At 31.3% G+C, this 17,663-nt stretch overlaps 1 protein-coding gene across 1 annotated transcript in view; it reads right to left on the reverse strand.

Annotated features, from left to right (window-relative positions):
* LOC127720029 (uncharacterized) overlaps window positions 1–17,663 on the reverse strand; it is a 73,869-nt gene that overhangs the window by 35,662 nt on the left and 20,544 nt on the right. Inside the window, exons 20-28 of the mRNA XM_052226441.1 lie at window positions 17,158–17,291; window positions 15,304–15,573; window positions 11,877–12,167; window positions 10,797–10,945; window positions 9,290–9,425; window positions 8,242–8,345; window positions 7,824–8,027; window positions 4,778–4,952; window positions 2,416–2,690 (exon numbers count right to left, since the gene is read on the reverse strand). Coding sequence (XP_052082401.1) covers window positions 2,416–2,690; window positions 4,778–4,952; window positions 7,824–8,027; window positions 8,242–8,345; window positions 9,290–9,425; window positions 10,797–10,945; window positions 11,877–12,167; window positions 15,304–15,573; window positions 17,158–17,291 — 1,738 coding nt within the window. The remainder of the gene's footprint in view (window positions 1–2,415; window positions 2,691–4,777; window positions 4,953–7,823; window positions 8,028–8,241; window positions 8,346–9,289; window positions 9,426–10,796; window positions 10,946–11,876; window positions 12,168–15,303; window positions 15,574–17,157; window positions 17,292–17,663) is intronic.

The following is a 17,663-nucleotide window of genomic DNA, read 5'->3' on the forward strand; positions in this document are numbered from 1 at the left end:
GTAATTAACTATTTGACACAGCATAGGTTTCTGACACAGAATGAATGTGGTCTAAGAACTTAAAAAATTTTAATTTATCTATTCAAACCATATCATTATTATTTGCTTTTATATATAAATCAGAAATAACCAATTTAAAATGGAAAATTTTAAAGAAAAAAAAGGAAAAAAAAATCCCCCCCCCCAAATTTTTTGAACCCCCTTATGATTCATCACCCCCAAACTCAATCCCAGCCTTCCCTTTGTGGTATGGTAGCTTGCAGTACTGTACATGTGATGGACTGTGAAGCTAAGATCAGGAGTTTGGGAAATTTTGGTCAGGAGATTAGGACTCAGATCAGGAGGTTTTTAATCGACATAAATTCTGTCGTAAATGTAACCGTGTGCTGTAGAAATTGTCTGTTAAAGTGTGTTTTCTTCAACTTTCCATCCGAATGTATTATGTTTATAGTACCCTTGTACTTATAAATTTTCTCTATCTTTTTAAACTTTCAACTTGTTCAATCTAACATTCTTCTTTTTTAGTATGTTCTTTAAATTTTTTAGGTCATATCTGTTTTACCATTATTCATTGCAATCAGAACATTTGCTTATCTATCTGCAAGTAGATCTTTTATTTTTATCTTTATGCAAGTAGATTTTTAATGCATGATAAGTAACACATTAAAACTGTAATCATGGGTCATAGTTATTATATAAATTTCAATTTAAGCCTTGAAAGGAAGTATAGAACCCTCAAATAATTTTCAAATTATTATTTTTTTATTTGTCCTAAGACATTTAAATCATTTAATTACCATCCTTTTATGATTATTTGTTCAATTTATATTTTATTTATTTTCTTTAAAAATTTACATTATTTAAAGGAAAGTAACTTAAAACAGGATAAATCAAGGGAAGTAACCCAACATTCATTTTAAATACACAAAGTTTTATTACACAACGGCAGTTAGCCTGAGGTAAAAATCGTTGATTACCAGTATGTTTGACACCCAAGGTGACAAGTGAAGCCATATAATTATGCATGTTAATTGATTTACAGGTAAAATATAACTTCAGGTAATGTCAGTTACACCAGATATGTTGGGCTGAAATTTTTCATTCATGAAATATTTCATACACGGGATTTTTTTGTCTTCAACGGGAGGTCGGGAGGACACCCCTGAAAACGGGATTATTGTACTCCCGTCGGGGGGTTCACATGTACAATTTCAGAAAGATCCATACACTTGAAAACAAGTTATTGTCTGGAAACTACAAAAATGCTTGTTTTTTGGCCCCAATTTCCTAAACATTTGGGGCAATTACCCCCAAACTCAAACCCAGCTTTCCTTTTGTGATATGGAACCTTGCAGTACAATTTCATAAAGATCCATACACTTACACACAAGTTATTGTCCTGAAACTAGAAAAATGCTTGTTTTTTTGCCCCTTTATGGCCCCTAATTCCTCAAATTTCTAGGGAATTACCCCCAAAATCAATCCCAGTTTTCCCTATGTGGTATGGTACCTTGCAGTACAATTTCAGAGAGATCCATACACTTGAACACAAGTTATTGTCTGGAAACTAGAAAAATGCTTATTTTTGGCCCCTTTTTTGCCCCTTATTCCTAAACGTTGTGGGCAATTACCCCCAAAATCAATTCCAGCTTTCCCTTTGTGATATGGAACCTTTTAGTACAATTTCATAAAGATCCATACACTTACACACAAGTTATTGTCATGAAACTAGAAAAATGCTTGTTTTTTTGCCCCTTTTTTGCCCCTAATTCCTAAAATTTGGAGGCAATTACCCCCAAAATCAATCCCAGCTTTCCCTTTGTGATATGGAACCTTGTGGTACAATGTCAGAAAGATCCATACACTTACACACAAGTTATTGTCATGAAACTAGAAAAATGCTTGTTTTTTGCCCCTAATTCCTAAAATTTCGAGGCAATTACCCCCAAAATCAATCCCAGCATTCCCTTTGTGATATGGAACCTTGTGGTACAATGTCAGAGAGATCCATACACTAACACACAAGTTATGTCTGGAAGTTACAAAAATGCTTATTTTTGGCCCCTTTTTGGCCCCTAATTCCTTAACTGTTGGTACCATAACCCCCAAAATCAATCCCCACCTTCCTTTTGTGGTATTGAACCTTATGGTAAAATTTCATAGAGATCCATTCACTTAAACTAAAGTTAGAGTGCGAAAACCAATGTGTCTTCGGACGACGACGACGCCAACGTCATACCAATATACGACCACAAAATTTTTTTGCGGTCGTATAAAAAATTACGAAGACAAGACAGACGCCAATTCATGCAAGTATAAATGGCAAAACCTCAAAATTGTGGCCAGGTGAACTAAAAAAAAAAAAAACAGCCATATAACATTACACAGTCAATCCCTAAATTTACAACGCCTTACATGATATGTGCCTCCATTTAATAAACTAGAAGGTCTGTAATAAGCTCCAGTCAGCATCTGGTGTTTTTTATGGTCCCTTGCAAGCTTTATTGAAACTGTCTCCTCATAAATATTTCTAAAGATGTTCTCTAGTTGATACTTAAGGGACCATTTCTTGCCACTTGGATCTTTAAGACCAATCTGTTGTAACGTATTCCAGTCAGGATCATTGATCATCGAAATAAATCTTGCTGGACATGCTGAGCCAACTGGATTAGCTAAGTGCAAAAATGAACCTAAAACAATAAACAGAAATATAGTCAGCAAATAAGCCTTGACTGGGACACTTATAATGTGTTGTTTTCATATTTTTATAGCCCAGAGTTGATATCTATGCTGGTGGATATCATTAGCTCAGTAATTAGTACGTCATTACCGACATAATTTATAACAAACTATCTGAAATTTTCCGCTTATACATTTTGAAATTACACAAAAAAAAACTAGAGGCTCTCAAGAGCCTGTGTCGCTCACCTGTATTTGCTGATGCTTTAGAAATCATGTAAAATAAGGTTAAAATCATAGTTAATAGTATTAGATATAAGATATTATAATGATATCTAAGATAATAACAAAAAACTGCAAATTTTTGTAAAATTACTAACTCAGGGGCAGCAACCCAACAACGGGTTGTCGAATTCGTCTGAAAATTTCAGGGCAGATAAATCTAAATCTGATGAACATTTTTGCCACCTGTATTGCTCTAAATGCTTTAGTTTCTGAGATATAAACAAAAAACTGCATTTTACCCCTATGTTCTATTTTTAACCAACTTGGCCATGATGGTTGGAAGGCGGGTCCATCGGACAATTTTTTTTAACTAGATACCCTTATAATGATTATGGCCAAGTATGGTTAAATTTGTCTCAGTAGTTTAAGAGCAGAAGATTTATGTAAAAGATTAGAAAAATTTACGAAAAATTGTTAAAAATTGACTATTAAGGGCAATAACTCCTAAAGGGGTCGACTGACAATTTTGGTCATGCAACTTATTTGTAGATCTTACTTTGCTGAACTTTATTGCTGTTTACAGTTTATCTCTATCTATAATAATATTCAAGATAATAACCAAAAACTGCAAAATTTCCTTAAAATTACAAATTCAGGGGCAGCAACCCAACAACAGGTTGTCAGATTTGTCTGAAAATTTCAGGGCAGATAGATCTTGACCTGATAATCAGTTTTACCCATGTCAAATTTACTCTAAATGCTTTGGTTTCAGAGATATAAGCCAAAATCTACATTTTACCCCTATGTTCTATTTTTAGCCATCGCGGCCATCTTGGTTGGTTGGCAGGGTCATCAGACACATTTTTTAAACTAGATACCCTAATGATGATTGTGGCCAAGTTTGGTTAAATTTGGCCCAGTGGGTATCAGAGAAGATTTTTGTAAAAAGCTAACGACAACGACGACGGACGACGGATGATGGACGCCAAGTGATGAGAAAAGCTCACTTGGCCCTTCGGGCCAGGTGAGCTAAAAAAAGTTTTAAACTCCCTCAGGCAAAGTTAGCTATTTTTTTAGGTACTTTTTAGTTTATAGCTCTAACATTTTCAGTCCTTTTACATCCTTGGCTTTCAAATATTCAGTTTGAGGGTTCCTGAAGAAGGTAAATCCAGAAAAGTGCTTCAGATGTATGAAATTTATAACATGCTGTTTTTTTTTTTAATTATAAGTACAGATAAAGTGTGGACAAAGAAATTTGTCTTACTTGATTGAAATTTTGATAGCATTATGCAAATGTAGAAATCAAAATGACAATATTGTAACATAAAGAGAATGCGAAAAAACTCAAAGTCAATGAACCAAAAATGAATGTTCAGGGCCAAATGGTGCCCCATTGGCATTATTATATAAAAGGTATAATCAGAGTTTAAAACAAGACATTCTTAATTTATAAATACAAAAAAATCAGACAAGAAATCAGTTTTTGAAAAACTAAAACAGCAGTTATAAAAGCTCTGTTCTTTTGCTTTTTTTTTTTGCTCATGTACTCATTGAGTGTCGTAAGTTGAATATACACAATGTACTTTCTTTTCCTATAAAACCTGGCACAAAAAAAACAACAATACCAAATTTCTCCAAAGGTTTAATTCTATTAAGAATTCTTTTATCAAACATGAATACAACTATCTTTTTATCTATGATTTTGAAACCTGACATATTTTCAAAACAACTATTTAACAAGTTTATTAGAGTAATAAACCATTATTTAAGACATTTGGAAACATCTTAAATAATGGTTTGTTACTACAATAATGTGGTATATGTTCTTTATTGGAATTTTTGAAACAAAGTTTATAAAAAACAAAGTACATACCTGTAATTGTCTGTGTAGAACTAAACCAAACATGTGGTGTTGTAAAGTCTGGACCATCAACTATAGTACCTGATACAGGTTTGGAAGGGTCATACAAAAGTGGGGAGGATTTCCCAATAATTGAAAGTCCTGCTTCATTTGTAACTCTTATTTGAACTGTATATGGAATGTTCATCTGAAAGAATAAATGTCAACTGAATGTACAATATATGACACTATCCCTATACAGTAGACTCTACCTTAAATCGGATATCGGCTTTTATAGTACTATTTCAAAACACCAAATCATTTGCTATATACTTAAGCTAAATTACATCATGTACCTGAGTCGACACAAATTGGTTTTGATTGGTATCCCGTACGAAATAAGTAGTAGGATTCCACCTAGAAACTAGTAGGAATGTAGTAGGATTCCACCTAGAATCTAGTAGGAATGTAGTAGGAATCCACCTAGAATCAAAGATTCTATATAGAAAGTAGGGGGACAGGAAAGATGAACAAAATTCTGACTGGATTTTTTTATATTCTTACTAGCAAAATCCTACTATTTAGCTGGAATTTTTAAAGTCTGTATGGATTTTTTCTTTTTTGAAAATCTTAAGTGGGAATTTGGACAGAAAATATGATTAGATTATTCATTTCACTACTACAAAATTCCTACCAGAATTAATTTATTCCTTCCAGAACATCTTTCTACCTGGAATCTTTTGAATTATCTTAAACTGGATTCATGTTTGCTAATGACACAAATTTTGCTGTGTTAAATGCAACCAAGTTCCAGTTCACAAATTCAAAAGTTTGAGGGGGAAAAGAATGAAAAGTTGTGTTGGAACAGAATGCTGCAAGGGTCAAACAACTACAATATTGAAATGCAAGAAAACATGGCTCATGTAGACTGAAGGTAATTTTTATACTTTTAAGATGATTTTTTTAAAATGAATATATTCCATGCATTTCCTTGTTCTTTGTTGTTGAGATTCAAACATAAATGATTTACCCAGTTGTGTATTTGTGAATATACACTTACATTTTGTATATTTGTAGATTCCTACTAGAAAATATTTTTTTCTGGGTAGAATTTTGAAAAATTAATACCAGGATTTCTAGTAGGAATTTTATTTTCCTTACAAATTATTCCTGCTAATTTGAATATTCCTGATAGGAATATACAATATTCCTACTAAGAAATTCCTGCTAATTTAAATTTTCGGCTATTTTCTGGGTAGATTCATACTACTGTGCGACTATAATATCACTCTTTTCTGGTAGGAACTCGATCGATATTCCTACTATATTCTGTGTTCATTCTGTGTGGAATATTTCATACAGGTTGATTTATTGGCCACTTGGAATAGCTCACATAAAAATCTTAAAACATTTATAATTGGATGATCTGATCAATCATTGTATTTAAAAATATGAAAATAAAGAGATGTGGTATGGTTGCCAATGAAACAACTATCCACCAAAGTTCAAATGAAGTGGATGTAAGCAATTAAAGGTAACTGTATGGACCTAAAAAATGAGAGAAAACCATACCATACAGTGGTCTATAAAAAGACCCATAGGAAAAATGTTAAACGGCATAGTTTATAACAAATTAATTTACGTAAAACAAATATTAACCATGAACCAGGGACAACTACTGAACTGCAGGCTACTGACTTCTAATTAACTTCCTAAAGCCTGCACGTGTTAAGCTAAGATAATCTGAGTCAACCATCAGAAATAATAACTAAGAAAAAGAAAAAAATCATTAATCTTTGTGATTTATAATTATAAGATGCTTCAAGGAGCCTATATTGGTCATATGAGATATGATACTATGCATTAGGAACATTTATGATAAATCAAAACTGTGTGGGGCAAAAATCTGGCCTTGCTTGACAGAGTACCTGTCTATCTATTACAGTTTTCAAGATAATAACCAACAATAAAAATAAAAAGTTAATATTGTGATTTAGAGGCAACTACTTTAAAGTATAGTTTCTGAAGAAAATGTAAAAATTGTCATTCAAGGGCTATAGCAGTAGACTGAAGATTTCCATTATGTTGACTTATTTGTAAGTCTTATTTTGCTAACCATTTTTGCTTTAAACAGTTTCTCTCTATCCAATATAGTTTCTGCCAAAAAATGTCAATCATGGTCTTTAACTCCTTTAAAGAGTTGACTGACTATTTTGGCCATGAAAGTTATTTGTAGATCTTATCCTGCAGATCATTTTCAGATTAGCAATTTCTCTATATCTATGATAGTCTTTAAAATGATAGAATGAAAGGCAAGAAATTGGTAAACTCCCATTATTTAAGGGCAATTATTCAAATTTGAAGTCTTCTCAAAAAATTTGGTTCAAATGAACAGTAGGTAGATCTTAAAAAATTCTGATCGTTACCTTCCATATTTTCTCTATCTATGATGGTTTTTGAAAAATTACAGACGTTACGGTAACTAAGCTGACACACTTAAAGATGTTTAAAGCAGCAAACCCTCTGCCAATTTTTTTTTTATTTCGAAATGATATTCAAGCTCTGGAATACCATATCAAATGTCATGGGGGATAAATACTCCATGTGCAGGCTCTGCTGTAATGTTTCTACATAGAAATGGAAAGTTCACAATTTGGAAGCTGAAATCATATTTTTGTCATAAAAGTTTTATTCTCAACCAATCCTCATTGTAAATTTCTAGATATATTCAAGATATGAGGCAGACTTAACTGTTTCTTTTGTATCCTTTATTTCATGTTCGATGGGATAGATGTGTTCAACATACTCCAAATTTTAAATTATTTAGTTAGAGAATAGCATCTTTATAACTGAATGATCTGTATAGCAGAATGAGAAATTACAAGGATAATGCTAGCTTCTTTTCATTCTTACGACAGATCCCTGGCAAAAATGTGTTAGATTACAGTATTCCCTAAAATATGCCATATCAAAAGTAAAATTGGATTCTATTCATTTTGTCATACAGAGGGATAATTATGTGTAACTTCCGCCAATTTTTTCAGTAAGATAATATAAATTGTTTTAATAATATACATACTGTAAGATTTAAATTAACAAAGCTGTACTCTGTATAGTTGCTGGTCAGTTCTATCCAATCAACTACCAATATCTCTTCTGCACTGACATAACATGAGGTGTTCTTCCATAATGAAACTTCATATGTTGCTATATCAGACTCAGGATCACTGTAATTTGTCCACTGGACTCTAATAGTTGAATTGTCTGAGGTGTATACAAATCCCTAATGATAAACCATACAGAAATTATGTTTTTTTTTAAATATCAGCAGCCAAAGCACAACTTTGTTGAATAATACATTCAACATTAAGTGACTAGAATTGCCTTGCTTGCCTATTCTATATTTTTTGGCTCTTTATTGTATTTGTCATATCAAATGCATTTTTCATAAAAAATAAGAGAAAATAAAGGAACAGCTTTTATTTAAAGTATAATACCATGTTATAAAATGGTCCAGCAGTCAAAGCACCATACAATGGAGGTGTTGTATCCACTGTGAATTTGTGATAAATCATTCCACAGTCTCCTGATTCATCTGTAGCTGTAATGTAGAAAACAATAGTGTATAATTGGCAATAGTCTGTAATTATATATTTAACTTCATTAAATATCTTCTTTAATTTATAGCCTACTTGAACAATTTAAAAATTAGATTTCTGAAATGAAACCTATATAAAACATTGTGTAACCAATAAATTGATACAAATGAAATAAATAATTAAGGGAGCAATACAGTAGCAAGGGTAGATAATTATGTATCCAAGCTCAACATATTGTTTTCACAACATGGCTTATGATAAGCATCCAAAATTGGTTGAAAAATCAGGAACGTCATCAAATCAGTCAAGTGGATTTGAAAGTTTATGCAAAATAAAATGAAGATAATATATATCTAAGCTCTCAAAATTTCATTCTACTTCCTAGTGATTGGTTGTTTGTGCTGAAGGTTGGTTTCAAAGGAAGTCGTAAGGTAGAAAATAGCCTGCAGTAGAGAGCCATATATTGTTGTATCCCAACTAAATCTTGAATCTTGAATCTTTAATTTGAAATCAGAATTTGGTGGCTCTAGAAATACTGTTCAAAGAAACTGATATTGACTATTGCATCAGTTCCTGTTTGTTTCCCTAATTTTCATAATTTCTAGACATGCTTTTTTCAGTTTAAAAAAACAATTACAGCCATCTTAGAGTCAATCCAGAATTGTCAACTGGTAAGAGTTTTTGTCTCTCGTCCTACAACCCTTGGAATGCAGCACTAACAAGTTGACCACCATGAAATAGCCAATAGTGTAGAATCATTCAATCAATTTAATAAACTTAAACTTCATCTGAGTAAGTCATTAAATTTAATAATATATATTTTGATAAAATAAGAATTTGAAATAACATACGCAGTACTAGTAAACTCTGGTTGTTTTTAATTATTTGTACTGTGTTTCAGACAAATATACACAGGTTTTTTTGTTTTTTTTTATCCAGATCTTACCTATAACCCAAGCATAGTAGGTTCCTCCAAGTTGCAAGTGTAATGATGTCAGACTGTAGAATGTATTCTTGTTTATGTTAAGCAGTGGTACAACATTAAATGCATTTTTCTCATTGATATCACTTTTTCCATCCATCTAAAGAAGAAAACAAAAAAATATTAAAGTATTTACAGTGACTTGATTTTAACTGTTGCTGTCCACCTATTGTAGTTCAATAAAAATTCTGACTGTGTTGCAATTTGTTTATATCCAATCAGACTGTTCAATTGGTCAGAAATTTAACCAACAGCTGTAGAAAACCAGAATCAAGTGCAAATTGATATAATACATATTTTAATGTGTAAAAATATAGCAAGATTTGACAGAAAAGTGTTGGGAGAAAGAAATTTTGGCTGAAATAAGAAAATATATTGACTATGGTTGTAATGTATGTTTTCAGTCTCTGGTTTCCTCATATGTTTGTTCAATGTGATAATTCTTTGTAGGAATAAAACAAGATGGTGGGTATTTGCCAATGAGACAGCAACCCAAAGACTAAGTATAAACAAGAAATCAACAGGAAAACATATTATAAGTTCTAAATCGTTTCGAGTCTATAAAATTGTCATTTTTATCATATTACAGCTCTTTTCATAATGCTAGCAAGACAAAGGTTTGTTTGGCTTGCTTGCTTTGTTTGTATCAATGTTTCCTTAAGCATTGTAATTAAGATTGACATCTGCAAACAATAAAAGTAGGCGGAGTTAAATCTGTGTAAAGGTAAATTTGATTATTTGATATTGTCCAATCAAATTTAAATATATAATGTATACAAGTTTAAATCCTCCTTTTTATGTTGTTTTCAGATGTCAATCTTAATTACAATGCTTGAGCAAACATTGATACAAACAAAGCAAGCAAGCCAAACAAACCTTTGCCTTGCTAGCATTAGGAAAAGAGCTGTAAGTCAACTTTACAGATATTCAGCAGTTGTTGAATATTTCTAAATTGAACTTTTTATAGTTGACCCTTCTACTGATTATTTATGTGCTACCTGTTCCCCCTTGTATTACATGGTCAACATATAGATTCCCCATTGTTTTCTTTCTGTCTGTTGAACATTGAAAATAGATGTTGACAAATTTGGAGCTCCAAAGGGCATTACTTGTTTTCAATTTTATCTCTTCTTATCTGGGATAACAAATCAGCCAGATACCACAAACAATGATTCATGATGATGATGAGTTATTTACTTTGAAATTCAGTAAATTTGAAGAAATTTTGATATCTACCTTAATCCAAACTAATTTTAGGCAAAGCCATGCAATACATACTCAAAATAAAAATTAAGGGTTAGAGAATAAGTTGAACTGATTTGGAATGAAGTTATTTAAAGATCAAAATCTGAAAAACAAAATCATCTGTCTAGGATTTAAAAAATTCAAAATGTAGTAAAGCTCATCTTTAACATTAATGACATATATATGTGCTGTCCTTTTCCCAAACTTGAATATAAACATGTCTTACATATTGTTTACAATCTGTTCCTACAGCTTCTGTGTTGTTGGATAGACCCACATAATACATCATTATTTCTAGCTTAGATGTAAAACCGTCAAACTGTATGTCTACATAGGTAGCATTGTTAACATAGTCACCCATGATGATGGATCCACCTATGATAACAGAAAAATAGTGTAAGATTACAATTTGCATAAATTATTTTATTAAAAAAAATCACTCAAATGTCAATTTTATAAACCTCAATGATTTTGAACAGATATATTATGTACAGGAAGGTTTTTTTACAAAATAAACCAGTCATGGTCTCTATATTTGTGTGGCAAAAATCTATGTAAAAAATGATAAAAATCAATGTTTTTCTCTCACAAAAACATGTAGAAGAGACTTTTTTTGTGTAAATGATGGAAGTAATTACAAACTAAGCATTTAAAATGAAATCAGTTTGCTCTGAATAGACATTTTACACAAGAATTTGAAACGGACAATATAAATGAACTTCATTAAAAAAAAGAAAAGTTATGAGTTTGTAGCAGGATTGGCCAGCTTTAACATGAGGGTCTTGCATAAGAAGCAGATGAACTTAAACATATTTACAACGGCGATACTTTAAATGAAGTAAACTTCACAAAAAAGTAAGTAAATAATAGCGTTAAAAAGATTATCAATGGTCATTCAACTCCAGTTACTCTGTTATATCTCATCTCTGGGTTTTTGCCCTTGATGAGACTGTAGCCAAAAAACTTTTTTAGTTTTGATACTTAATGAATATTAACTTATGATGAAAGCCAAATTTGTATAAAATTTCAAACTAAATCAATATAATTAATCAATGTAATCATGCTCACTGAATACCAAAACTAATATCAACTAGCTAGTGATATCATTATAAAATAAAATGTGATAAAATTGTATGACCAATACAATTTTCAATTTATTGAACTGTCTGTAATTTTTTGCTTTCTTTCAACTTAAGAATTTTTGCTAGTGTCACTAACAAAAATTCTTTTAAAGTTGAAAGAAAGCAAAAAAATACAAGTGTTGATTTCTATCCATATAGTTCTGTAAATTAAAAAGAAATCTCACCTTGAACACCACCATCATATCCAACATGGAAACCATTAGATGTAACCATGGCAACGGAGTATGACACACTGTAGGCTCTAACAGTGAAGTAGTACATTGCCGTTCCTGATGCTAGGTTAAGATCATAAAACGTAACAGATTTGTTCAAACCAACATTGGTAAATGGTACAATATTATCTCTGGTTTTAGCAAATGTTCTATCTGTTCCAACAGCTACTTCATAATACATTATTTCCTGAGCATTGGGTTGGTCTGCTGTATTTGAATCATTAGCTTGATAACCCTGGTTACCTTTCAAGAAAATATGACATATTAACAGTTAATACCATATTATTATCTATCTTTAAAATTTCGACTTTATTTTATGTAAAAAGTTTAGGTTAATTAAGTACCTGTCATAATCATTCAAAGTATATTTCTAACACAGACATGTTGCTTAAATACATATTTACTATGCATAGGATAAGAAAGAATCATGTACTTTAAGGATGTTCGCTCCTTGTTTTCGAAATTTTGCCAGATATTCGGAACACTTTTGTTTTATCCATGTAGTGCCATAAAAAATGATGACCACTTATCCCTATTTTTTTTTTTTCATAATTTTGTTACATATAGTTTTAAATAGCCATATTTGAAAATCTTACAAAATCCTTGTTATTTTCCATTGTTTTTGAAAGAAAAAAGATGCCAATGTTGAATCATTTCCTGCCAAATTGTCAATGGCCTACATCTCTACACAATCACACAGACCCTTCTTTTTTTACTGCTTTTTTTAAAAAGCTTGTTATTTTGAAAAACTAGGATATATTATATAAGAAACAATGCAAATATGCTTTATTGCAGTTCTTCATTAAATAAAATGCTCCGCTGGGCGCAGCTTGATACGACCGCAGAGGTCGAACCCTGAACAGTTGGGGCAAGTATGGACACAACAATCAAGCTTGATACAGCTCTGAATTTGGATTGTGATTAAATATTTGACACAACATAGGTTTCTGACACAGAATGAATGTGGTCTAAGAATTTAAAAAATTTTAATTTACCTATTATGGTCCAATATCCAAAATCTAAATACATGGTTAGATTCAGCACATCAAAGAATCCAAAGAATTCAATTTTTGATGAAATCAAATAAGTTTAATTTTAGACCCTTTTGACCTCAATGTGGACCAATTTGATAACGGGGCCCAAAAATCAAAATACATGGTTAGATTCAGCATATCAAAGAACCCCATATATTCAATTTTTGTTGAAATCAAACAAAGTTTAATTTTGGACCCCAACTTAGACCAACTTGAAAACTGGGCCCTTAATCAAAAATCTAAACACATGTTTAGATTCAGCATATCAAAGAACCCCTAGAATTCAATTTTTGTTAAAATCAAACTAAGTTTAATTTTGGACCCTTTGGACCTCAATGTAGACCAATTTAAAAACAGTACCCAAAATTAAAAACTAAATACATGGTTAGATTTGGTATATCAAAGAACCCCAATAATTCAATTTTTGATGAAATCAAACAAAGTTTAATTTTGGACCCTTTTGACCTCAATATGTACCAATTTGATAGCGGGGCCCACAAATAAAAAATCTAAATACATGGTTAGATTCAGCATATCAAAGAACCCCATATATTCAATTTTTGTTGAAATCAAACAAAAAAAAAAGTTTAATTTTGGACCCCAATTTGGACCAACTTGAAAACTGGGCCCAAAATCAAAAATCAAAATACATGTTTAGTTTCAGCATATCAAAGAACCCCATATATTCAATTTTTGTTAAAATCAAACTAAGTTTAATTTTGGACCCTTTGGACCTTAATGTAGACCAATTTGAAAACTAATTCAAAATTAAAAATCTAAACACACGGTTAGATTCGACATAACAAATAAATAAATGTGGTCAAAGATTTTACAAATCTAATGCGCCCTACTGTGCAATTAAAGATTACTTCTTGAAATTTTTCAATATTTGAAATTTGAAAAAAAAATAATATTTGAACAATAATTCTTTTTAATTTCTGAAATCTGAAATGAGAAAAAAATTGACCCCCCACAATTTCTTTTTACCCCCCCCCCTTTTTCCCCCTAAAAATTCTTTCCCTCAAGATATGGTCATAATTGCAATTCAAATTTCCAATTACCCATTTAAATTCACCATAGTGCTAACTTAATCTATTTTATAATAGAATTTAAAATATGGTGTCAAATCTTTCATATTGATTTTTTTGTAAAAAAAAAAAAGATGCAACATTTGCAGATATTTTTACTGGTCTTCCTTTATAAATATGCATTTCTTTAAACATAATTTAAAAGCAGTGTAAGGGAAGTAATCAAAACGTTATAATTGGATTACCTCCCTTGCACTGTTTTAAATTGTCTTAATTGTTCATTAAACATTACTTTATACATAATTTAAAAGCAGTGTAAGGGAGGTAATTCAAATATTGTATTTGATTTATCTCCCTTACACTGCTTTAAATTATGTTTTGTACCGAAGTATTTGTCCATTAACCAGGACAACCTTGTTTTTCCTCCTTTTTTGCCCCTAATTCCTAAACGGTTTGAGCCATAACCCCCAAAGCAAATCCTAACCATTCCTTTGTGGTATGGAAACTTGTGGTATAATTTCAGAGAGATCCATACACCGTTCCACAAGTTATTGTCTGGAAACTAGAAAATGCTAATTTTTGGCCCTTTTTTGGACCCTAATTCCTTAACTGTTGATACCATAACCCCCAAAATCAATCCCAACCTTCCATTTGTGGTATTGAACCTTATGGTAAAATTTCATAGAGATCCATTCACTTAAACTAAAGTTAGAGTGCGAAAACCAATGTGTCTTCTGACGATGACGACGCCAACGTCATACCAATATACGACCTCAAAATTTGTTTGCGGTCCTATAAAAACTAAAGCCATTTATTGCCATTAATTTTATATTCATGTCTTGGTTTCCATGCTTTGGCATGCATTTAAATTACCACCAATTTCAAAAAGTAAAATTAAAGTGTTATAGGATTGTTAGAATGCTTATATTAATCACCTTGCAAAATTTTAATAACTTTCTTAAACTATCCTGGATTTCTACCAAACTTGGACAGAAGCTTGTTTATGATCAAAAGCTAGTATCTAGAAGGAAATTTTGTTAAAATATATTTCCTGTTTTTCCGTACGCTACTTAATTATGTACCTAGTTTTCTTTCAGTTAACATTACATACAATCTGCAGTTAAAGTTCCTAAATCATTTATTAGCTTCATAAAGTAGGCGAGACACTGGGTTCCGCGGATCCCTTACAAATTTTTTTCAAGGGAAGGGGCATTTGAGCAGTTTCCTCTTTGTAATACTATGTTTTATATTTGGAATTACAATGTTTTATTTTAGTTCTGTTCTATATCTTTTATTTTGATACTGAAATCAACATACCTTCAACATCTGCCTGAAATACATCATAAGCAAGTAAACCAAAACCATCCCAGTTAGCAGATATTTTACGGGTAGAGGGTTGAACATTCAAATCAAATCCAGTTATATATCCATCGAACACGCTGCCTGGAATAAGTGGATCATCTTCAACAGTAACTCCATTGGACCTTATTATGTAAGTATAGTTCAATGCATTTGTCACTCTCAATAAAGAATAATATAATTCTCCACTTCTAAGATTTAGTCCATCTAAATTTGCGTCTTCTGCGTCTGAAAGAATAAAAAGTACATATGAAGTAACTGTTCTTCTCTAAAAATCTAGCTCTGTCTTCTTAATTCAACATGTCTCTCATTTTTAAGAGATCTTGTATTGAAAGACCTTTTGTAACATAAAATATTGTCCCCCATGAAATATTGTCCGTTAGACAAAATTTCATATTTCATTATGAAATAGTGTCCTTTTCCATGAAATTTTGTCACCTCCTTCTGGTCAATATTTCACTATGAAATAATGTCTATTATGACATTAGTTCATTCTGTCCATGACAACATTTCACTGTGAAATATTGTCCATAAATATATTTCATGATCAAATTATTGCAAAATTACAGAAATAGTACACAAGCATGCAGCATTCATTTTTAGATTTATAACTGAAATAGTTTTGTAAAGTAAGTATGTTATATATTTCAAACTTGAAATTTATTTTAACATAAGCTAGTTTCAAACTTGTATAGTACTTTATAAATGATTAATTATATATTAAAGAATTGTCTAATGTATGTTTCATTGTACTACATTAAACTGTATAAATATAAGTAATGAACTGACAATCATTTATTTATGTTTAAAATTGAATGTACTAAAAGTATTCGTAAATACTAGATTGATTAATCTTTTTGGAAAGGTGTTTCTGAGGTACAGGAGTACAATGTAGCTGACATATTAATATGTTTTTTTTTTGTTATTATCAGTCAAATAAAATATCAATATCTAACATGAATACATGTTGGTAACCTCCCCTCCATAAGACAAAATTTCATGACAATCTGTCTATGAAATATTGTCTCAATACACAAAAATTATAACCTTTCTTTAACAAGACAAAATTTCATGGTATTCATCTGAAAAATATTGTCTATTTAAAGACAAAATTTCACAATGGAAAAAGGGTTCACTTTAAATGTACTTTTATATAACTTGGCCAGTTGTCAACTTATACAACTGCATACCAAATATCAGTGACTAATTAAAAATACTTCCCCTTAAACTGACCTAATTTCAAACTTGAAAATATAAACTATGCAAAAATTTCAAGATCAATAGACCATGACTGAGGGGGTAGGACAAATAATATCTTGGAAATTAAGATGTGCTGATGCTTATACAACTGTGTATCAAATATCATTAGTTGTTCTCCTTCAACTGACCTAATCACAAACTTTAACAAATTGTTGTCAGCACAGTCAGAAACAGCACACCTAAGTCTCACTTTTTGGCTTCCTCAATCCAAGACAGAAACTGCCATTAAGGCCAATAACTCCTTTAAGAAGTTGTCTGACAGTTGATATTTCTGCCCAGTCTAATTTTGTCTTGCTATTGTAATTTTTGAGATAAGAGACATAATTTACTCTAATGATGATTGTGGAATACTTGAGTTCTAATTGACCAAGTAGTTTCAGAGAATTTTTTTGTAAAACGGAAGACAATAATGGACATCAAGTGAAAAGAAAAGCTCAAATGATCCTCTGTGTCCGTTGGTCTCAAAATTCAATATTTAATCATTTAATCTCATTACGAGAAATAAAATTTTGAAATAAAGTTACTAGTTATATAAAAATGAAATTCATTTACCAGCAATGTCAAGCCATTCTGAAACAACTTCTCTATCCAACTTCTGTATTTGCCATTCATTTCTCACAGATGGACATGGATCACCTGACAAATCCCATGATGCTTGAAGTGTGTCAAGCCTTTCCTGGAAATCTCTATACATAAAGAATAAAATAAAAATTCAGTGTATTTTCATGTACAGCAGTGCCTTCTAAATATTTTATCATTTGATAATATTTTTTTTTAGCAAAAAATGAGCATTTAAGGTCATCTGAACATTTTGAACAGTTTTACCCCATCAGATTTTTCTTTCAACAACAACTTTCAAGATATAAGCCAATAGTTGCATGTTACCCCTTTGTTCTCTTTTTGGCATGCAAGCAGGATCTCAAAACATACCGTTATACTACATATCCTTTGAAAAATGAGGCCTGATTCCAATAGGCCCAGTTTCAGATCAAATTTTGGTAAACAAACAATGACTAAGGAGTACAGACACCAAAGTGGTGGCAATGGCTCTCACTGGC

The sequence above is a fragment of the Mytilus californianus genome, unplaced genomic scaffold (assembly GCF_021869535.1).
Source record: "Mytilus californianus isolate M0D057914Y unplaced genomic scaffold, xbMytCali1.0.p SCAF_11, whole genome shotgun sequence".
Lineage (NCBI taxonomy): Eukaryota > Metazoa > Mollusca > Bivalvia > Mytilida > Mytilidae > Mytilus > Mytilus californianus.